This window comes from Plutella xylostella, chromosome 8, assembly GCF_932276165.1.
Source record: "Plutella xylostella chromosome 8, ilPluXylo3.1, whole genome shotgun sequence".
Classification (NCBI taxonomy): Eukaryota; Metazoa; Arthropoda; class Insecta; order Lepidoptera; family Plutellidae; genus Plutella; species Plutella xylostella.
The window spans coordinates 5,627,813-5,652,067 of NC_063988.1; the positions used below are offsets into that span (position 1 = coordinate 5,627,813).

General features: G+C 39.5%; 3 protein-coding genes across 3 annotated transcripts; 1 reads left to right on the forward strand and 2 right to left on the reverse strand.

The window, feature by feature from the left end:
• Positions 1-212: 212 nt before the first annotated feature.
• On the reverse strand, positions 213-3,749 carry LOC105381652 (uncharacterized protein F21D5.5). Its single transcript, XM_011551431.3, has 6 exons — positions 3,443-3,749; positions 2,362-3,053; positions 1,837-2,106; positions 1,330-1,479; positions 754-959; positions 213-373 (listed from the first exon to the last, which is right to left on the reverse strand). Exons 1-6 carry the CDS (start codon positions 3,573-3,575, stop codon positions 250-252), a joined length of 1,575 nt encoding a protein of 524 aa, XP_011549733.3. The 5' UTR covers positions 3,576-3,749; the 3' UTR covers positions 213-249.
• Positions 3,750-4,037: 288 nt separating this feature from the next.
• Positions 4,038-10,169, forward strand: LOC105381651 (acetyl-coenzyme A transporter 1). Its single transcript, XM_038115202.2, has 8 exons — positions 4,038-4,180; positions 4,283-4,507; positions 4,648-4,937; positions 5,106-5,463; positions 6,136-6,255; positions 7,171-7,353; positions 8,278-8,499; positions 8,842-10,169. Exons 2-8 carry the CDS (start codon positions 4,301-4,303, stop codon positions 9,013-9,015), a joined length of 1,554 nt encoding a protein of 517 aa, XP_037971130.2. The 5' UTR covers positions 4,038-4,180; positions 4,283-4,300; the 3' UTR covers positions 9,016-10,169.
• A 592-nt stretch (positions 10,170-10,761) lies between these two features.
• LOC105381650 (cationic amino acid transporter 4) lies at positions 10,762-22,753 on the reverse strand. The gene is made up of 7 exons (XM_048622434.1): positions 22,286-22,753; positions 21,929-22,077; positions 20,959-21,207; positions 19,674-20,647; positions 13,536-13,752; positions 12,843-13,004; positions 10,762-12,034 (listed from the first exon to the last, which is right to left on the reverse strand). Coding segments are annotated over exons 1-7 (1,971 nt in total). The 5' UTR covers positions 22,288-22,753; the 3' UTR covers positions 10,762-11,816.
• Between the last annotated feature and the right edge of the window lie 1,502 nt (positions 22,754-24,255).

The following is a 24,255-nucleotide window of genomic DNA, read 5'->3' on the forward strand; positions in this document are numbered from 1 at the left end:
CCTGCACCAATTTATAAGCAACTAACATGTTCAGTATACCCTCTGCTACAAAATATATTTTTATCAATGTGATAGAAGCCACCGTTTTTCCAATCTAATCAAGTATATCAAGCCGACTTTAGCATTTTAGCTTTAGGGATCCCCTTAATATTAAATAAATGTGGAATACTGAATAAAACCTGAAACATTATAATAGTCGATTTTTAATCTGTAGAGTTAAACTCATAAATAAATACCTAAGCAGTCGATTCATTTCTCTAGAAGGTGCAACTTGTACATTTTCTCCGCGTCTTCATTCTCGAATGTTCCAGTGAACTTGACGGTAAGTACTTCCTTGAAGCCCTCCTTCGTTGATGGCTCCACGAATTTGTTTCTGAAAACAAGTAAACATAATTTATAATATCGCGTCATGTATGGGTTGGGGCCTTATGGCCGTATGGAATATCTGACAGTTTGTTTATTTGTTATTCTTTCGATCCACAATGAGGAGTAAGTATATTTGAAGAAAGTTAGAAGGTTGCAGAGTGGAGTTCCTACACTTCACACCTGTTCCCGCATACTCATAGGCAGGTGCATTGTTTTCCACAATTTTCATCTGTGTGTATGTGTAATTATAGTGTTCATTCCAAATACGGCTCGCGAGCTATCACATAACTGCAAGTGTAAAGTAAAAAGCGGGTGACCCACTCTGATTACCCCATCGGGGATTGCAGTCGTGGGCATAATATCAGATAAAATAAAACCAGAACTCACTTATAACTATGGAACACGATATCGCTGACAGGCAGATGCTTCTCCTTCCTGAGCTCGCGGTACTTGTTGTTGTGTCGAGCGTGTGCCAGCGAGGCCGCCATCTTGGCGCAGCGGCTCCCCACGCCCAGTTCCTGGGCCAGGGCGGTCCAGCGCGCGCGGGACTCCCTGTCGGGGTTTGTACTGTCGACTATCACGCTCTTGCCTTGCTGCGGAGGAAAGGTTTTGGTGTTACAGTTTGTGTTCAGTGCAGGAGGTACTAAATTATGCTAAGGGTGACTTGCACCAAACAGTACCAAGATGTATTGCTCTTTTGCTTTTGACAGTATTCTAATTGAGTAGGACAGCAATAGATTTAATTTCGTTAAAATATTTGGTGCCTCTTAAATAATATAGTCCAAAATATAGCATTAGATGAAGCAGTGCACATAGATAATAGCAAAGAAAACAAAAATGATACATGCGTTTTGAGCTACAGGCTTTTTTGATAGGATGGTAAGTAAAATTTGCCCATGGGATCTCAACCTTATTAAGTCAAAACATCATAGATATTGGTTCCATAATAAGAATGATAGTTACTTGTATAAACTTGGTAGCTGTGGAAGCACATTTCTGCCAGGACCCAAGCTCGTCGCGACAGACTGACACATATCTGTTGTCAGACTTCTTCATTATCTCTCTAGCTATGAACGACTTGCCACTCCCTGGGAAGCCAACTAGGACTAGGATCTGTAACAATAGATAAAAATATGAAGAAATAGAGGTAGGTATTATATTTGTTTGATTATATTAATGCATTAATCTCAAAAATTATATAGTTAGCCTGGGATACAAGACCATTCAGCATGCCAAGTATAATAATGTGACCAAAAAGACACAAATTCATTTTTACATACAATGCACCTCTGGTGCACCCTTGAAACAAACGAAAGATCATTTATGCAGGTAAGTATATATGCAGTTAAAAGATGAGAAAAATACAATCTTACACACAGCACACTTGTCTGTTATGTAGAATACAGTCACTTCCAATAATTGTTATCAAGTAACAAAACTTTTGATCTAGAAAGTGCAGACATTGATTACCTCCTTTTCTGAGCTAATCAGTCTTTGATCAAATGGCTCAGCCGTGTACTGCTTGGGATGGAAGTCTGGTTTCTTCATGAGCACATCAGACAGCTTGTGTCCTAGGAAGAACTCTTCAGGCGTGTAGAAGGTCAGGCCAAGGTTCTCAGCCATCAGTTTGTCAGCCATGGAGTGGTCTTTCTTCTTCCCGGGGGCCCAGTTGGCAGTTCTGCCTGCCGCGTCACCACAGTAAAAGCTTTTCTCCATATCTATGACTAGGCCATCATTTTTCTGTAAAAAATATTGTTTGTACTAAGTATACTTATGTTTTTAAGTAGGTACATATATATGTATAAATATTCATTATTTATACATATACCAGATGCCCTTGCCCTTGGTATTGAAGGAGGTGTCCTCAAGGATGCATCACAGATTGAAGAAAGACAGAAAGGTAAACATAATATTTCAAAAGTATTTCTAAAATTAACAAATAAGTAAAAACATGTAATTTAATATGATAGGTACATAACTTATCTATCTATTTACCTCTTCAGAAAGGACTTTCCACATTCCTGTGGTAGGTTTCCTATAGAAACCTTTCCCAGTTGCAATATAAGCTTGAATTGGCACATTGAGTTTACGAACTATGTTCTCTATTTTTTTCTTAAAGTCTTCAATCTTGACTCTACCACTTCCAATAGGTGCTTGGTTACTGAGAATAATAACTTTAAAGCCCAGCTCTATCTGTTCTTTAAGTTTCTGTGCTACTGTAGGAAATGCAATCTTCCAATCACTGATGTCAACGGGATATACTTTGCCAGATTTCGGTGTTATCAAAGTACCATCCATATCAAATGCAGCAATCTTTTCACTTGATTTAACACCTTTGGCTGTGTATATGTACAGTTCCCCTGAGTCTACATTCTCCCACGCACTTTCTGGTGCAGCTTTCACATCACAGGGCTTGCTGTCTCCCTCTATTTTCATAGATTTTCTACTTGATTGCTCTGGTTCCATGTCTTCTAACTTCCTTTTTCCTTCAGCTTTTGAATGATCCACAGGTGGTGGGTCAAACTTTAATAAATGGACATGGTTGTTAAGTAGCACCTCAATCCTTGTGTTATGCCCTACTTTGTAAACGGCATCTTTGGTCATGGAGAAGCCATCGAATCCTGAAGGATTTAGCCCCAACTGCTTGAGTTCAACAGAACAATTTTCACAGTCTGCTTTGATGGACACTGAAACAAAAGTGCAATAGTAATTATTTGCAAATATAAGTATTCTGATAATAGTATCTTTGAACACAATCACATGGTATGATTAAATTAAGAATTCATTAGGACTAGGAAGAGGTAGGAGGTGTCCATATTTTTATAATAATGATAGAGATGAACAAGCAGTAAGCAAGTTGTTCACCTACTGACAGCCAATTAAGTACTTATGATAAGAATTAATGTTTCATCCTCACAGTGGATAAGATGGGTTCACAATTAGGTCATCAAGAAGTCATCTACTAAGTTCACCTGACCCAAGGAGTTAGATAAATATTATATTTTACCCTGTTAGAGGTTAGGTTGGTTTGTTTTTAAATTGGTTAGGATATATCGACACACACAAAATTACTTACGTTGATTTCGAGAACACGACTGATCTTTTATTTTCGTTAACTTACTACGGCCAATTACTGTTTCAATATTGTGTGGCAAAGGTATAGGAGGATGAGAGTTGAGCAAACAAGTCAAGTAACATTTTCGTGGCATTTCTAAATTATTAAAAACAAAATGGTTTATTTTATGAGTACTCTAGAATATTAGTTTACCATTAAGAATTTCACATCATCACATCACACACATAATCTTGATACAATACAAAACAAACAAATCGATCGAAATGGAACCAAAACAAAGAACTTCAACGAAGAAGACAGACACACAGCACAGACACCGATTCAAAACGAAAATGAGGATAAATTTTGAACTTGACATTGACATTAAGAATCTGGGATTTTGAGATGATTTCAGTTTCACGCGTTTTCTACATCTTTATTTCTATGTGTAAATGTATCATAATTAATCTGTAATGCACAGACTAGATACGTAAGTGATTTAAAAGTACAACGTAAGCTATTTCTGACAGTTGACAGTGTCTCTATGTCCGTCAGTCATGTCCACATGTCACTGTCATAAAAATCGTACGTGTGTTTGTGTTTTTAGGGAGCTGGATTGGATTTAACAAATTAAAATATTTTAAAATACTCTGAAAATACAAATTATACAAATGTTATGAGATAAAAGTACTTCATTTGAAGCTGCCTTACACTACCATTTAATTTCGGAAATAATCTTTTTCTATTTATAAAATTCAGGTAAATGTTTAAGATTTTTAAACTTGGCTGTCTGACGTGTATTTATTTGGTTGGTTTTGATTAAGAAAGTTTTAAATTAATAAATCTTTTACGATCTCATAGGCTATCAAAGCTATAATTATGCCTGTAACCAAGCGGAGAAATATAGCTGAAAAGGAAGAACTACTGGAAAATGGGGAGCCAGGAACTGGAAAGAGTGACATCAGGGGAGATGAAGTTAATATTGCTGTTTTGTTGTTTCTATACACCCTCCAAGGAATACCCCTGGGCCTAGGGGGGGCTGTTCCTATGCTGCTACAGAACCGTGGGATAACATACACTCAGCAGGTATTAAATATAAATATGCTTAAAGTAAATTCATTTATTTTCAATAAAAAAACAGTCAATTTACAAATTCAAATATAAATCTTATCACTGCCGCTATCAAGCATAACCAATACTTAATACCTAATCAATTCTTTTTTCAGGCAGAATTCAGCTTTGTGAATTGGCCATTCAGTATCAAGTTATTATGGGCACCAATAGTTGATGCCATATTTTGTCAGAAATTTGGAAGACGAAAAACATGGCTAGTTCCAGTTCAGTATCTGATTGGAATTGTCATGATCATCATGTCTAACGGAGTCACTGATTGGCTGGGACCAGATGGGAAGGCCCCATCAATGCCAATATTGACTATGTCATTTATGTTTCTCAACTTCTTGGCAGCCACACAAGACATTGCTGTTGATGGATGGGCCCTCACCATGCTGAAAAGGTATAAATAGCAATATAATATTATATTTAAAATTTCATTCATGATTCTTTCTTTCATTCTTTTCTAACTAACATACATGAATACAGGCCCCTAGTTACAAAGGCATTTAAAACAATGTTGGCAAAACAAATTCAGGTTTTACATAAATGAACTAAATATTTTTTGCAGGTGTAATGTTGGCCACGCATCAACCTGCAACACTGTTGGGCAAACAGCTGGATTCTTCCTTGGCTATGTCTTGTTCTTGGCTTTGGAATCCCCCTACTTTTGCAATAAATACCTCAGATTTGAGCCGGAGACGACTGGCATGGTCACCCTTTCAGGATTCCTCATGTTTTGGGGATGGATTTTTATTTTGACAACAACATTGATTGCCTTCTTGAAACATGAAGTGGACGAGTCTGCTAATGACAAAGACAGTAAGGCTCGAGGAATGAGTGACATTGTGATCGCCTACAAACAACTCTACACAATCATCAAACTGCCAGCTGTGAGAACATTGGCTTTAGTTCTCTTTACTGCTAAGGTATTGGTTCGTTTTTAATTATTCAAATGGTTTACAAATTATTTAAATTATAATCAAGGTTATCATTTATGTAAATATATGTGTACAGTTGGTTCTACAGTCTGCCCCAATAATTATAAATTATGGGTATGTAAAGCAACTGCTTGAGTATAGGTTTCTGTATTATATCATTTAAAGTATTTTATTACAACAAATATGAACATGATATAACAGTATTTACAGTTAATGTGTGTGCCATTGTTATGTTATATACTATGGTTATGCAGTTTATGTGATGGCCTCTTGAAAATCACTATCATGTATCTCATGATAATTAATCAATATTGGTATCTATCACAAGTTTTATTAAGAATAAAATTTTAGAATGTTTTGGCTCTTTATTACGTCTTTAGTCCATTTCATTAATTTGACTCATCCCACAATGCACAAAGTTCCACTTTATGAGCTTCAAAATCAAAAGATGTTCAGATTGAGTCACCCCTTTTCCGATGGTCCACTATAGAATAGAATAGAATACTACTTTATTGACTAAATAGGACACAAATTACAATTTATACTACAGTGGATACAACGCAATAGGCGGCCTTATCGCTAAAAGCGATCTCTTCCAGGCAACTGTTGGGTGGCGGAGAAACTTAAAGAATTATTCACGGTATGTACACGTTGTTGCAGATCGGTTTTTGCGCCAGCGACGCGGTGTCGGGGCTGAAGCTGGTGGAGGCGGGCGTGCCGCGCGAGGACCTGGCGCTGCTGGCCGTGCCGCTCGTGCCGATACAGATCATCATGCCCGTGGTGAGTGCATCATCATCATCAAATATGGCTGAGAGCGTTTTCGCCTGTTTACGAAAAGTAAAACTTTAAATTAAGTTTTGGGATTATCCAGGTCCCAAACAATATGATAGTTTATCTAATAGAGCAATTATCAATCATTTGAGATCTTCTTTAAAAAAGGGTCAAGTAGCCTATTATGTTATTAGTAGGTACCTATATCACTTTTGCAACATCCTGTGGAGCTGTCACGTCCCTTTGTAACTCTTCGTCCATTTTTACTTGCAGTTCAGTCTAATAATAGCATTAATAATAAGTATGTTTTTCTTTGCTGTTAGTGGATTGATCGTAATGGGACACACCACACATGGGGTTTTTATAATATGGTCATGGTCCTTACACATAAAATAGTTGTAATGACGATGGAAATTATAATAATTATTACATAGCATTGAAGTCATTAGATGCTGCAGAAATTATGTTCCATTTAATTTAATTGGTTAATCGTAATGTTTTGTGTGACGTTCACTTTGAGGCTGTGCACCTAGCACTTGATTTCAAACAACAAAAAACATCCATATTATGTGAAATCAAATGCGAGAAATGTTTATCTTTGCGATATGAAATAATCTGAATTTCTACTAATACCAACCTAGTAGACGCTACCTTAGTATCCCCATTCTAATACACAATCGAATTATTAAAAATAATATTTATAATCCCTCGTGTTGGAAACGATATGTTAACCTGAGGGAGCTGGAGCAGAATCTTAAAAACCAATCCCCTGCATTCTTCACTAATCTACAATGACTTCACTCATTCAGTTGCTAGCGAAGCACACGACGGGCCCGGAGCCCCTCTTATTGAACGAATTATCATAAATAACATTTTTCCCTCCCTTTAAGCATCACTAATCTACAATCCCTCCACCCATTCCAGCTCCTAGCGAAGCACACGACAGGCCCGGAACCCCTGTCCCTCTGGCTGCGTGCGTTCCCGCCGCGGCTGCTGGTGGGCCCCGCGGTGGCGGCGCTGGCGGCGCTCACGCCCGCGCTACTCGGGGACTCCCCGCCCTCCTACTTCTATCTGCTGTTGCTGATGTCGCTTTATGCTTTCCATCAGGTATGTTAGTGTGCTAAGTGGTTTAGGTTCTTAGGGCTTCCCACAGGCATAATAACACTAGATGCCACAAATGCATCAATTTCTAAGAAAACCGCGCGTGCCGATTGCTGCTACTTCTTCTTCTATCTGTTGTTAGTGTGCTAAGTGGGTTTGGTTCTTAGGGCTTCCTACAGATATAGTTATATAACACTAGATGCCACAAATGCACTAATTTCTATGAAAACCTTGTTTTTGACCATTTATTTGGGACTGACCGATGTGGATGCGCGACGGAGACATGTTATTTGGTCCGCTGTAGGTGTCTCGCAGCGGAGACCCTGACCTTCTGAAGTCTGAAGACCACTAAACCGACAGTTTTACGAAGATTTATTTTAGCTAAATAGGTTTTGTAAGCGTTTCAAATAACATGAGCTAATCATTGTTGGGTTAACTAAGTATATCTTACTTTTATATAGAAGTCAAGTTATTGAGTAATAGTGAGATAATATGGCCTGTAGTAGATTATAGATTATGGAGTACTATTCCTTATCAATGACAGCGCAGAACCATGAAGCTAACCTAAACATGCTGGTTGTTTAATCTTTATAATTATCATATTCAAGAAAAATATCGGTCCCGTATATTTAATTAAAGGTGCATTCAATTAAAATGTTGTGAATAAACTGCTTTCCGTCACTGGAAATCAATTATAGTATGAATGCCTGAATGCAAATTCTGCAGGGCTATAAATTACATAGCAATATAAATGCTATAAAAGGTTTAATCATTGAATTACCCACATCTTAACAATTCTTACTTTATACCTACATAAATATTTTTACAACTACCTACACCTAATTATTCTGTACTCAACTAACATATGCAACGCAATGTTCAGAGAAAATTTGCTTAATTTTAGCTAAAATATGTTTCTGCCATTTCCAGACGTGTCTCTACTGCATGTTCGTGGCGGTGCTAGCCTTCTTCGCCAAGGTGTCTGACCCGGCTGTCGGCGGCACCTACATGACTCTGCTCAACACCGTGTCCAACCTCGGCACGAACTGGCCCAACACGCTGGCGTTGTGGGCCATCGACCACTTGACCTACAAGAAGTGTACGGCCCCCGAGTTGACGGATAACATGTGCGCGAATCCTTTGGAAACTGAGGTAAGTTGAACGACGGCTGCCGCTACACGGGTTCGTTATCGACGTAGATAAACGTCACTATTTCGCGATTCGTCATAAACACGGCGCTGTAATTGGTGGAACACCTATTAAACGAGTTTATTGACGTCGATATCGAACCCGTGTAGCGGCGCAAGAAACCTTGAATTGACATTGAAAGAGAAATTTTTCGTGAATCTTTTTCCACATGATATCTTTGAGTTACAAGGTTTCCTTTACGCTGTGTCTAGATGACGTCACTGAAACTATTGACTTGTTGTGACTATTGACATGTTAAGATTATGAAATTAACTTCTTAAACACACAACAAATATTCCCCTCCAGGTGTGCACGGGAGCCGGCGGCAAGTGCGCGACAACCCTGGACGGGTTCTACACGGAGACGGCAATCTGCCTCGTAGTCGGGTTCCTGTGGCTGCAGTGGGGGCGTCCCACGATACACCGGCTGCAGCGGCTGCCGGCCTCCGCCTGGCAGATACGCTCCGTGCTGCGCAGATAAGACTGTCTCTTTTGTACTTGTGCCTAAATTGTAATAGTTCTCCGATTCTAACGTTGCACATTTTACATTTAGGGCTGTCAAACTAGGTATTTATTTTGACAGCTCTACATTTAAATTGAGTTGATTCAGAATCGCTCTGAATATGTATTGAAAGTATATTGTATTTATCTAGTTTATACCTACTATCTTCGTACACATACAGGTGATGGGCAGACACGTCATGCGTCATAGTTCTAATCATCTTCAGTCAATAGCTGATGACCATAGGCATAATAGGGGTAACCTGTTAGCCAGGAGGTCACATTCAACAACAGATAATTATCTTGCTCGAATCAAATCATCTATTATAAAAAAAGCTGGTTCCGTTGAATACGTGACACGGTTCCTATGCTACGGCTGTTTTGGTGGATGATACTTATTTGTTCCTCCCTTAGGGGCATTGCTCTTATATTATTCTTTACCACATAATATTCTTTAATATTTAATCTTTATTTCTTTCTCTATCCCAAAATTTGTTTCTACTTTTGTATGTTAAAATATAATTATTTTGTCGAATGCCTACTTTCCCAAGATGTTGTACATCGTGAGCTGTGGCAATATAAATAAGCGCTAGTACATGCCCCAAACAATAATTAATAACGAATATTAGTCCTTATACAATTTCATAATGTATACTAACTAGGTTTAGGGACACGCCCCAAAATCTCCAATGGACAATAGTCTTTATTGATTTCTAGTTGTAACCGCGCATATTCATTATAAATAAAAAACAATTCTATTTTTAAAACGCACATTTTTAAATCCGAAGAAAGTTAAATCATTCACTGTTAAGTAGGTATGTCTTTAAATTTATTCTTTATCATGAACAGGGGATAGATATCTCTAGATATATTTTGTAGATATAAAGAGAGAGAATGAGAATAAAATGTGTATATGGTTGTATGTAAAGTTTTAAAATATGTAAGTACTATTTATTTTTTTACGATGCCCTGAAAAACGTCTTGGAAGCAGTTGAGAAAACAAACATTTTTAGGTTAAAAACCTGTATCAAGGGTACTCGAGACACTAACTTTAATAGTACAAATTATTTATTTTATATCAATTGTTAATGTTTTAAGTATGGTTTAAAATAAAACAAAGCTTTTTACATCCGAGATGCTTGTATATTTGCTTTATATACATCAACACTTCTTTATACATTAAATAAGTAATCTAATAACATTTTTGGTACTAATATACAATAGATACAATTTAAACTGTATCACTCAACTTAAAGTGCTAAATTATATTAAAATTAAAGTTCTGCATGTATAGGTAGTTATAAACATTTGATAAAGAAACATCAGTAAACATTAATATACTTTAGTATTTTTGGAAGAATGTTGATAAAACAACTTTGTATATTATTTTATAATGAAAGTGCTCAACAATATCTATAATAAATAATATATCATTCATAAATAACATTCAAGTTACACATATTAATTTGTATGTAAAAGCATTTGGTAACAGTATAGTAATAGTAATCCCTCTAGAAGAGTTATAACAAAATTGTGTGTTACAAACTATCAATACAGATGGCTTCTACTTTTACCCCCTTATTCATAGAAAAGTTACAATACGTTTTAGCTAATAAACTGTTTTGTCCCTCTCTGTCAAAGAACAAATTGTTCTTTGTCGGAGAGGGACAAAAGAGTTTATTAGTTAAAACGTATTGTAACTTTTCTATGAATAAGGGGGTTACTTTTTAAAACTTTGCTTTAAATATTAAAAGATTGTGCTCATTTAAATTACATTTTCCAATAAACAGATTACTAACTTTCTCATGTTCAGATTAAAAATATAACAAGACGTATAAACAAAAGTATTTTAACTGTAAGTTTTATTTAAGTACGAAGTTAAAATTACAGTCGTGCATTCCATCCATTTACTAGGTCATTTTCATATACATTATCATATAATTGACCTACTTTTAGTTTAATTGGACATTTTATTTGTGTTGACATTAAATTTTAATTGGAAATGTTTTTGTGCCTTCTTTTTATGGTCAAACCATGGTCAAACAAAGTTGAGTATGAGTAAGGGTTTTTGAACGTATTAAATGCATGAGGCAGTCAAAAGCTGTACAAGTCGGTAAATAATATTTCAAAATAAGCGCATAATTGAAGACAGGCTTCCGTATGCAATTTTTCTAACTACATATTTTTTAGAACATCAGTCCTTGCTACAGTGGTGGCAGTTTATAAGTTTTTAAAACTTAAAATTGAATCCTTACATAACTGTCATGAAATTCTAAAATAAAATTACTAAAAATCTTGGTTTAGAGACTAAAAAACTGACTAGAAAAGTTCTTATTTGATTGAGACAAGTTACTATTGTACTAAACTAAGACCTACTGTCCAATCACTATAGCTTTTCCCTACAAGAGATGTTATTCCAATTGAATTTTTTGTCCTATCGTTTCCAAATACAGTCTATAAATCTATGGCGTTTAGATACAATACAGGAATCCTCAAGCATTGGGTACAGTACTGATTTACACAAAACGAAGCGTACAGACAGTTCTAAAAGTCTGATTTTTTTATCTCAGATACTAAATTGTCAGATTCTGAACGGTTCATCAACAGTAGATTGTCTCGGCAATATAACGATACATCACTTATACCTAATCGCGGGACAATCGACTGTTGATGAACAGTTCAGAATCTGTCAATTTAGTATCTGAGATTAAACAGACTTTACGTTACCGGGCATTGGTCAGAGTCCATTAGCCTTTATATCTCTTGGCATTTTGTTTAAAATCACGGCCGTGAGTCGTCGTCGCATATGATGGGTTTCCGGTCTTCGCTCTTGCTTCCCTTGCCCAGTCTGCCGACGCGGCGGGCGAGCGCGCTGGTCTTGTCGACGGCCCCCCACGAGTTGTGGCCGCCGCCGCCGCTGGCTGATCGAGACAGGAGGCCCGCCACGCCCTCGCCTAGTTTGCTGTGGTGGATGCCGTATAGGAAGTAGAGGAGGAGGCCTGGGGAACGAGTGAGTTGAGATTGGGTGTTAAATAGATGTTGAATGAAAAGATAAGTTGTAGATCGGACGAGGGGCAAATCAAGTTTTTGTGGCTGTCGTAGAACATTAGGTTCTCGGGTCTAGCTGTTTGTCAAATAAGTAGGTAGGTAGGAACTGTCAGTTCAACCGATGTAAGAGTAGGTGCCTTAGCTGGTAATGGTTGTAAGGAGAAAACTGAGGGAGTATTGTGGCACTCCTTGGTAAAGGCTACAAAACATAATATAAAAACGTAAAAGCTAATTACAGTCAGATTCCTCAGTTCTTTGGTTGGTTCAGTCGCCACTTTTCTTCCAATAATGTGATAAGTAGGTCAGCTGATGTCAGGTAGGCTGCAAAAGTTTCACTTGGTTTGCTGCCCCATTAAACCAAAACCAGTTGCCTACCGAAAGTGATCCAGATGGCGAAGCGCGCCCACGTGAGCGCGTTGAGGTTGAGCATGAGCTCCACGTTCATGAGCATGCTGGCGGCCGGCAGCAGCGGCACCAGCGGCGCGCGGAGCGTACATCGCACCTCTAGTACAATCATGACCTAACTCAAAAAACCGACTTTATGGGGAAACGCGAAACACAAAACTCGCTCATTTGCCTCTGGTGTCTAACTTTTATAATTCATGTTTCTATCGTTCCACTTGTCAGTTTTCTCTTTTTGACAAAGCCATTTTGTTGAGCAGTGAGTTTGAGTGAAAAAGTCAAAATCCCAAATTTTTTAGTCGAGTCTATATTGTACTAAAGTTGCGACATAACAACTAAACCAAACCAATCACCTACCGAAAGTGATCCAGATAGCGAAGCGCGCCCACGTGAGCGCGTTGAGGTTGAGCATGAGCTCCACGTTCATGAGCACGCTGGCGGCCGGCAGCAGCGGCACCAGCGGCGCGCGGAACGGCACCCGCGCCGGGCTCTGCTGGTGCGCCGTGATTATCACCAGGCCTGGGGAGAAATAAGGGTTAGTTAATATGGATAATGGTATTCTTTATTTACTTTATTAGGTACAGTTTACCCTATTTCATCATTTAACTTTCCATCCAAAGGTTGTCTTGAAAAAATCTGCCATTTTTATACCTCATCGTCATCAGCCTTTAATATCAGTCCACTGCTGAACGTAGATCTCTCCCAAAGCACGGAGGAGTAGCAGGAATGAAGAAGAAAGCACGCTTCTGGATGCGATCTATGTGCGCTTTATGCGATGGCCATTATGATGGCTGGTCATGAATGTTAATCTCTGCTGTAAGTACCTACCTAATAGTTTTTTTTACTAGATTCTTATTAAAATATTACCGTTTTGATGTTCGCAAAGATACCTTAATTTGGATTTTATAGTCTCCATTATATCATGTGTAGTAGGCATTCACCCTACTACACATGACATGCCCTGACCCTTAGGTGATAATGTATCCAGCTGTGAACTCCTGGATTTCAAAATAGGTATAAAGAAATAACTCATAAATCATAAAAACTCACAAGCAACAATAACACAAGCCAGCACGAAGTCCGGCAACAGCGCCCACAGGCCCGCATGTTCTGCCAGGAAGTGATTGTGGGCGCAGAGAGCGGCGGCGGCCAGCGTGAACACGCACACGGAGGTCGAGACCGCGGCGCCGGGCGCGCGGCCCCCGCATAGTGGCTCCAGCCACGCGTATTGAGGGCGGAGGCGGCCTACTGTGAGGGCTTCGAACATCTGCGGGGAAAGTTTTGTTATAGGCTTAGCTAGTTGTGAGATGAGTGGAGACTGCCCACGGTGAGGGCTTCAAACATCTGCGGGTTGGGGAAGGTTGCTGTTATAGGGTTGAGTAGTTGGGAGTGGAGACTGCGAAGACCATGGAAGTAATAATACAACAGGAATGCGCATGTCGCGAACCGCCATAATTATGGCGATCACGAATTGTCATGATACTATTCAATCATAGGTAATATTTAAGAGATGTAATATGAGGTTGTGATTCTTGTAGAATAGGCACAGGAAATCGTACCCTGCCGGACCGTCTCATATGGTAACGTTGTGCTCATACTATAAGAAATGAAATTAAAATAAATACGAATATGCCAACTCTCACCGAGTGAATCAAATCGGTGCACTGTGGTAACACAGCCTATATTAAAACATTACACGCCAATCACATACATCCACTCTCATTGCCATTGCATTGCACTAAAGCTTCAGACTGCATAATATATGTCAATAGCGTCCTCACTTGCCCCGCCTCTTGGCTGAAGGCCGTAATACACGTACCTGCACTACGATGCACACGTGCATACGTTTATCATTCTTTCATCATCTATCACTCTCTCATATCATGTTTCGTCACTATTAATGATTTATAAACATTAAATGTCGGTTCTGTAGATACCGACGAAGGGCCTCCAACCACCCCTTATAGCCATCCCTGACCACACAGTATATTCTCTTCTCACTAGTTAAACATTTACCCAAGTCACAGTAGTCCACTCTTATTTGGGGTACGACTTCAAATTACCGTATGCTTAACGACATACCAAACCAACATTAGCATAATCAATGTCAATAGCAATCACAATTCAAACACCAAGAAAATAAAGTATAAAATGGTTTCCACTTACATTATCTCCATAGTTTCGTTACTCATTATAAACACAATTGGTCCATCAAGGAATAAAGTGTATAACTTATCAATCATAAACGAGAGATAAAAAGTAAGTAGAAAGATCACTTAGCTGTACTCGCTGTAACTATTGTCTGAACCGGGCCATCACTCCCGCCTCGGCTCCACGTGCCTGGTCGCCTCGGCTCCGCTGCGCCGGGTCCTCACGATTCCACGGTACTGATCACCCCCTCACTCTGACCGTCTGCTCACCGCGGCTGCCCACACAAAAGTGGCGCTCCACCACACCCGTCGAGTCGCCCCGTATTCACTTCTACCCACTAGTTACCGATATAAATTTTAGGCTCGTCTACACTATTGAAAATTCTACTCGATTTAAGTGAAGTCGAAATGTGATTCGCGATCTTTCGCGACACTCCCGGCAATAAGAAAGTGAAATAATAATATAAATAATGTCTTATTTTACACTATACGTAGTATCGGTAAATCCGTTTATAGTAGTAGGTATATAAGTATGATTTATGATATTACTATACTGTTTTTACTAATAAGTATACTGTTACAACATTATTCAGTAATTCAAGCAATTTTCTATTGCAAGTTATATTTGAAACTTCTACTATGTGGCTTCTATTACAAATAATTCATCCTATTTTCTGTTATCTTCTATTCTTACTACACCTCTTCTTTTCTAACTACCTATACCTCTTCTTGCATTTACATTTATTACTGATACTCGTATCTGTCACATAACACAAACGACTGTACTGTAATTTTCTGCTTTTAGCTATTGGTCCTGTTGACTTCAGCATGTAGACACTTGAACACTATATCTTAATACTCAATCAACGATAATCTTAAATCAAATAAGAATTAGCAAACAAACTATTGTGACAGTTTACTCGGGAGCTGTGGCTGGCCTAGCCGAAACCAAGGGGCAATGCACAAAGGCTCCACTCGAGAGAGCCACGCACAGAAACTTCGCACCCTCTCTGATCAGAATAGAATAGATCTATTTCAACACACAATAATGTATTCGGTGTCGACACGTCTCCCATATAGCTAAATTAACGCTTCACACTAAACAATATAATCATGTCATATTCTTATCATTTATCTATATTATATTGTATTTATTGTTTGCTAGTTTGCTTCTAAGTATATAATATTAGTATCCAAAATGAATGTTCAATCTACAACAACTATATTAATCTCTTCCTCTATAACCATACTCTAACTCAATTTTATTATTCTATATGTATTTATGTTTTGGTATAAGTGGAGTGTTAGCTACTACAAGCTATTATCTTGAACTACGTTCGAAGACCCTCCCCGGCACAGAAAAACTTTTAATTTGAACATCTCTAAGCCTTAGCTTTTATTATAACAAGCATTAGAGTAAATTTCTGTGTATTGTAATATTTTACATTCTGTAACCTCCATCATTATTGTTATGCTTGAACTTTAGGAGTGCTATTCTGTCTTTTCATCCCTTCATATTAGAATACCATTAAATAATCTGTCTCTTTATCATTAACAGATTATGATATAAGTTTGGAAACATTCATTGCAACAAGTATTTGTAATAGGCCTAAGTTGCTGGGAATATTATGTGATAGTAAACCCACATAAAAGTCAAGAGAAGTCCTGATCATGAATAAGATACTTTAGTATTCCTAAACTGAGGCTAACTCTCTCTTGGTCTGACACTGGACTTGGTTATTATACAGAGTTTGATGACACGGTTAGTGATACACCGATATATGCAATTATATGTTCTGTCTATAGTTCTGTTCAACGTTCTATGAAAGTTCAGATGTATGGGTAGGTTCATTACTTATAAATTAGCTCAACCTTTCCAATTACAACGGGCACTGACTTTGCCACTGACTCTGACTGTGACTCTGACTCTGACTCTGACTCAATGAACAAGTATAGTAGTACCCATTCACTATAAAATGCACACAGGTTACCATTTGCATATCTGTCTATCTGCATTAGGGCATGCAACACCGCAATACCGCTATCGGACCCTTTTAGGCTATAAATAAAGCGATTAGGATATAGTTAGCCTTGTGTTCCTATATACCATGAAAGCCCTCTTGTTTCCAACCGTTTAATGCAGTTTTCGGACGTTGGAAATCTACTGTTGTCCATGCGTAAACAAAAATCAATGTTAAAAAATATATAGGTATTCTAAAATATAAACTCTAATACTCAATTGTTGTAAGTAAAACTAAATTTTATTGCCTTTTCTTGTTTAATTTGGTCCTACACGACCTTTAAACACAATATATGCCATTTATTACAATTAAGTCTAATACCGGCACCAATACCGGAATCCCGGTATTGAGTTGTAATACCGGAACTCTTGAAAATTTATCCGGTATTGTATGCCCCAATCTGCATACTTGCACTAAGGTCTTCTTATCTTATCTTATAATTACATCATATTTCAGTTACATCTAGGGAATACAATCCCGGCCTTTATTTGGGATCCCGGGATTTCGGGACTGGATGAAGACAATCCCGGGATCCCGGGATAGTCCCGGGATTAAGGTCACAAACAAAAACACGTCTAACGAATCAATGTTTTTAGGTTTATTGGAGACACAGTATTTATAATTTAACTTTGTCAGACTACACTTAGTTGAAAAAAAAATATACTTCTTAAAAAAAGATAAACAATAGGGTACTTGACTCTTTTTTAAGTAGGTCTAATATGATTAATAATTGCCCTATTAGACCAAACAAAATAATCTATTTTTTTTTTTTGGACCTTGCCAATTGCAAAACTTTAACTTAAAAAAAAAGTAAAATTTTTCATAAACAGACGAAAACTTTTTTTAAAAATTATCACATCTGTGACGTCACACGGGTAGAAAACAATCATTTCACATTTAACTAATGACAAAAAAGCTACGAGAATACCCTTACATACTAATTTACCCTTTTTTTGTCAATCCCAAAAATCCCGGGATTGGAAAATTATAATCTCAAAAATTTCGGGACTGGAAAATGACCGGGATCCCGGGATCCCGGGGAGCGGGATCCCGGGCTTGTATTCCCTAGTTACATCCCAATTGGGCCTCAAATATTCATTTCATTTATTCACACTAAAACACAGCCAACATCATGTGCAACACATGTACCTACATGGGTTTATTTTCTTGGTGTTTGAATTGTGATTGCTATTGACATTGATTATGCTAATGTTGGTATGTCGTTAAGCATACGGTAATTTGAAGTCGTACCCCAAATAAGAGTGGACTACTGTGACTTGGGAGCACTCACTAAAATGATGCAAACAAAAATAGACCTAACGAATTCACCTTAAGATTTATATTTGAAGTGAAAGAGGCCGCGAGCCGATAGAGAGGGTTACCACAGAGCCCTTCCTCTCTTTCTAACAATTGCCAGGATTTAGTTGTGTAAACTTTAGTAGATTTTGTACGAGGGGAGCTATGCAAAAAAAATATTAAATTAACTCATAGACTACTGTATATCATATCATTTTCAAAAACAGATTTATAATAAATAATTATAAACATGTAATTTTAATGAAATATTTGGTATTTGTATTATGACAAATAATTTCATAAAAAATATTGGTAGTTTTTCTAAATACTTTACGACAAAACCGAAGTTGTCAAGATGACGGATAACGTTTATACTGTTGTGAGAGACGTTATGGTTAGGGTGACCATTCATTCGTACTTTTGAATCACTTCCCATTAATTAGGACCTGTGTCATTCAACTTTTTGTTTTATTTTATACCTAAGTATCATTAGGTATTATTGTGGCTGTTATCTTATAAGGCTGGTAAAGAGTTATGAGCTGTTGATTTTTTGGTGATAGATATGAGTATTATAAGATAATTTATCAAGCTTAAAACCGGCGGAAGCACTTAGGTTGAGAATTTTTTTTTAAAATCTTATGATTTTCATCAACTAGACTATGTTAACGGAACACCCACAGAGTAAACATGGTTTAGGTACATAGTTGCGTTTAGTGTTAACCTGTTTTGACACTTTCTTGTCAACACTACACCCAACTTAATTTTATTTACTTAAAATTATATTTTCCCAAATTTCAGCTTTCCTTCCAATGAAGAAACATAGCAAAGGTGGTTGCAAGTAATTAAAAAAAAAATTTCATCATTTTAAACCCGATGATAAATCCCGATTCATCGCAAGCTTTATAACAATAAAGAGTGCGATTTCGCTAAGACTTTTTATCATTGTCAGTTATTTACTTACCTGTACATCAATTTTAATTATTCGAAGAATAGGTGAGGTAGCTCAGTCGGGTAAGCGCCCGCTTCTCACGCCAGAGATGCGGGTTCGATCCCGGCGCTGACATGTACCAATGAGTTCTTTTAACTTAAGTACAATGTATACCATCGCTCTTACGGTGAAGGAAAACATCGTGAGGAAACCTGCATATCTAGATCTAGCACATCTAGATATGTGAACCCACCAACCCGCAGTGGACCAGCGTGGTGTGGAAATGGTCCAAGCTTAGGAAGGCAGTTTAGACCTTGGGGATATGCACAAAGGTTCCATTCGAGAGAGCCAGGTGCAGGTACTTACACCCCCACAGAGAATAGAATAGAATAGAATAGGTGACTTTGAGATCATCGACACCTATTCGCGACATGATAGATTAGAAGTGATGTCTCATGAATTACCTAAAATTATGGTCACCAAAAATAGAAAGAGATAGAGGGCTCCGTGCTGACTATCTCTGTCGGCTCGTTTTTTTGGTGCAGTGCGCATTCCTGTTGTATTATTACTTCCATGGCGAAGACTCCCTCTAACGTGAAGGTGGGGACGCTGAACTGAGGCCCAGTGGCAGCTTAGCAGTTGGCTATTATATTGGCTAATATTAATGGGGATATTTTCTCGGTAACCTAATAGTTAATGTAAAATTGATAGAAAACATGAAACAAGTAGAACGGAAGATGTTGTGGATAGTGTTACCCATGAATATTTATACAAGATTTAGTTAGGTACTAACCTCAGAGGACGAAGATCCTTCAGTAGCAGGGGTGCCGGTTGCAGAGCTGTCGTCCCGATCACAGGGCGACTCGATCTGCGGGATGCCGAAGCTCTTGTCCTCCACCGGCGCCGGCCGATACCGCAGGATGATCACCGCCGCGCTCACTATCGTGTACGCCAATAACGTCCCTATCGACATAAACTCCACCAGCTTCTCCAAATCGAACAACAATGCTATAAAAGCGGAAGATAGACCGGCGATTATCAAATTGGCCATAGGAATCTGGGACTTGTTGTTCATATCGCTCAGGAATCCGAAGAGTAGCCCGTCCGCCGACATAGCGTACAAGCACCGTGGAAGAGAGAATAGGGAGCCAAGCAGAGTCGTGGTCATTCCACACACTGCTCCGACCGCCACGGCGTATTTAGCCCAGTCAGCATGCACCGCGCCCAGGGCAGCCGGCAACGCCGCTTGCGGGTTTATACTCGAATAAGGAACCATCAGCGTCAAAGCTAACGCTACCAGAATGTACCCACAAGCTACAATAGCCATAGACAGGATGGTGGCAATGGGAATGGATCGTGTCGGGTCCTTCGCTTCTTCACTGGAAGCCGATATGCTGTCGAAGCCCACGAATGCGTAGAAGCAGGAGGCTGCACCTGTCAGGACTCCGCCGACTCCGAACGGCATGAAACCACCATTCTTGGCGGACCAGTTGTTGATGTCAGCGTAATAGAATCCAAGGAATATAACCAAGGATATTACCAAAAGATTTAAAATGGTGAGGCCGTTGTTGATGTAAGCGGAGGTTTTAACTCCCACCGCTAGGATAAGGGAGGCTGCTATACAAATTAGAAACGCTAAAACGTCAGGATACTGACTCAAGAGAGTCTCGTGGAGTTCTCCCGTAACGGAGATTGTAGCGTTTTTAATAGCACCGTCTAACATGGCGTCCAGGTAGCCTGACCACGCCCTGGCCACTGACGCAGCACCTGGAAAATACAAAAGAAAAATACTGTTAAACCCCATCCGATATTAATTTTATACTCTTCTTTAGTGCCAACTAGCTTACTTCGGTTGAAGATGAGCATATCAAATGTTGACCGCTATCATACGGATCATGCAAGCCATCCTCATCTAGCTGCTGTCTAGACATTCTTCTCTTCTGAGATGATTTCTAGCTATTTCTCCTGTCAAAATTCCGTTGGCCGTCGCTCTGTATCTGCCGTACGTACATAATACCTACCTACATTAACTATTTAGTCATCTGTAGGTACCTTAGGTATAAATGCAACCAACTCACCAATCATATACTCCAACACGATATTCCAGCCAATAATAAAGGCCCAGAACTCTCCGATGCTGACATAGGTGTAGGCATAAGCGCTGCCGGCCCGCGGTATCCTGGTGCCAAACTCGGCGTAGCACAGAGCAGCCAACGTGGAGGTGACTCCGGCCAGGAGGAAGCTGAGCGCCGTGGCCGGCCCGGCCATGTGTCGCGCCACCGCGCCCGTCAGCACGTAGATACCCGCGCCCACCATGTGACCCACACCTGGAAATGTTAAGGTCATTGTTACGAAATGGGTTTTGCCCGTGAACTTCGCCATAAATGGTTTTCAAGTGTGCGTGTGTCCCAGCTGTTGCTAAGCTGCTGTTTTGGAATGTTTCTTTCAGTACCTGACTAAATTTTTTTCACATCATAGATCACTCAGTAACCTTAGATGTTAGGTAGGTGCTAGATAAATAAAGATATATTATGTATATGTAAGTACCCACCTACACTAAATAAGTACTTATCATCTTATCACAAATGCAGTATAACTACCCACATGATCTAACACCAGTGGATTAGGTAGGTAGCTGCCCTTCAAATCTGTTAATACCTCACACCTATCTAAGTTATCTAATCTCGCTCCGGTTCGGTCACTTTTCAGGCCTAGGTACCTGTAAACATTGGAATGTATCTATCTACCCAATCATAGTCTGATAAACGTACACCCACCTCAATATGTGTAACGCACACGAAAGGAATCTAACCTTTAAGTATAGGTAAGCTCCTCGAATGACGAATCACCTGTTCCATATACTTACCTAGATATCCGGAGCGGCTCACCCTGAAGTGTCAACGATCGACGCTAATCTGACTGTTCAATCCTTTCTCCAGTTCACCACCGTGAGAAATCCATAGTCTAGCTCTTAAAGGTAGTGAAGTACTAGGAGTAAATAGTTGTTAAGGGGTTCACTTCTTGTCAATGTCATGGCATATCACTCACCCAGCAGCGTGATGTCGAAGGTGGTGAGGCAGCGGTTGAGCGGCGTGTCCAGCGCGTCCCCATGGATGGGCTTGCGGCGGTTCATGCGGTGGCAGAACCCCGACAGCACGTGGCCCAGGATCTTGTGCCGGGCGCCCGGCATCTTGCACCTGGTGGACATAACATGGTTAGGTAAGAGTTAACGTAAGGTGCATAAAAGTCCCCAGTATCAATTATATCTAATACTGTATAGGTACCTATGCCCGGCGCACCCTGGGCAAATAGGCACTCGTAACTTTTATACAGTTGAACCGATTTAAAACTCTTGATGCAAGCATACCTATGTTTGGGATAACTAATGCTTAGGTATATACTTACATGTTCCTGAATTTCCCTGAAGATACCGATAGAGAGATTAATTATAGGTACGGATGGCTATAGTTATCAGGTTCATATTGCCCTTGCATGGGATACCTAAATGACCCTATCGGTTTTTGGAGGATGATGTTAGTCTAGCTACACCTACAACCTCTTGTCACTCTTATCATATCTGTAGATTGCATCAGGTGTATGTGTAGATATATTGTGTGTCTACCTAAATATGCACAGTGATGATAAAATTATGAATTGGTTGGTTAGTTTGGTAGATACCTATTTACCCAAACAAAGTAAGAACATAAATACTGGTAGCTACTAACATTAAATCTCTCAGATAGAGAAGTAAATAATGTTATCAGATAAATAGAACCAACTTTTTAAACAACAGGAAAGGGTGAACATTATTTCTAAAGACAATCAACTCAAAGTAAAATGGAGATCCTATCCTAGTTGTTGCTAGATATTGGGTATAACATGCAGTGGACAATGTAAAGGATTTAAATTGCTTACCTTTTATTTTTCCGACAGTTTCTAGTTGTTCCGTGATCAAGTTACGTTACCTTTAACTTTTGTATGCGCGCGCATCAAATCGATTATTCTATAGATAGGTACCTACTTACTACATACACAGCTGCTTATATCTGTGTTTGTAGGTACTTGTGTAGGCAGCACTGTAAAATGTGTGCGTCGTCGTTCATCTGGAGTATTTCAATCAAATGCATATTTCATCTTCCAACATTCTATCTCGTAATCTCGTTCCTATTATGTATAACCTACCTCTGCATGCCTTTGTAGTTCATGCCAACTTCGAGAACACGCTGTAGGTGGGTAGTTAGAGTTAGTTACTTCTCCATATACCTAACTACACTCGCGAGCAACCAAATCGACTCAAGCCTTGACGGCGCAAACATACATTAATACAAGTAAAATTATGAATAGAAATAATAAAAATGATATGTCATTTAAAAGCTTAAGATGTCAGCTTTAATTTGATATCATTATTATTGAAATCCATTCCTTTTCCTGAGGAATGCCGTCCCACTCCTCTAATAAAGCTGTCTTCAGCTCGTCCACGCTTGCAGGGACTGGATTCCTGGCCCGAACTCTTCTTTTGAGCTCGTCCCATAAGTGTTCGATGGGATTCAGGTCAGGACTGAGCGCAGGCCAGTCCATCGTGCGCAATTCCTTCTCTCTCAGAAACTGCCGACTGACTCGTGCCGTGTGGCAGCGGGCATTGTCGTGCATTAGCACGAAGTCTTCACCGACAAATTCTGCATAGGGCACAACATGACCGAGTAGAATGTCGGTGATGTACCGATCAGCTGTTAACCCGCCTCCTCGGCCGCCTCCAGGCACGAAAACAAGTGCGGTTTTTCCCTCTAGAGAAATACCAGCCCACATCATGCAGGAACCGCCGCCATATGCTACTGTTTCAGCGAAACAACATTGGGCAAATCGTTCCCCCGGACGCCGGTAGACCCGGCCTCTCCTGTCACTGCCATGCAGACACACTCTGCACTCATCAGTAAACAGGACCGACCGCCATTGCGCAATGCTCCAATCGAGATGCTCTCGAGCAAACTGAAGACGCGCTTGTCGGTGGCCTGCAGTCAATTTGGGGCCTGATGCAGGTCTTTTTGGTGTCAAGTTGGCTTCCTTCAAGCGTCTTCTCACTGTCCACTCGCTGACAGCCACTTGTCGTACACGTCTCAGTTCTTGCTGCACATCAACGCCCGTAAGGTGTCGATTGCGCAGCGAGGTTGAGACAATGAAGCGGTCGTCTCTCTCTGAAGTGCAGCGGTGGCGGCCCGTTCTTGGTCTTCGATTGAAGGCACCAGTCTCTTGGAACCGTCTGTATACTCGGGATACAGCAGACTGGCTCAAGTGGAGCTGGGCAGCGACTGCTCGCTGACTTAACCCTTGTTGCAGCAAGGCAACAACTTGAGCAGCTTCTTCTGGTGTGGTATCCA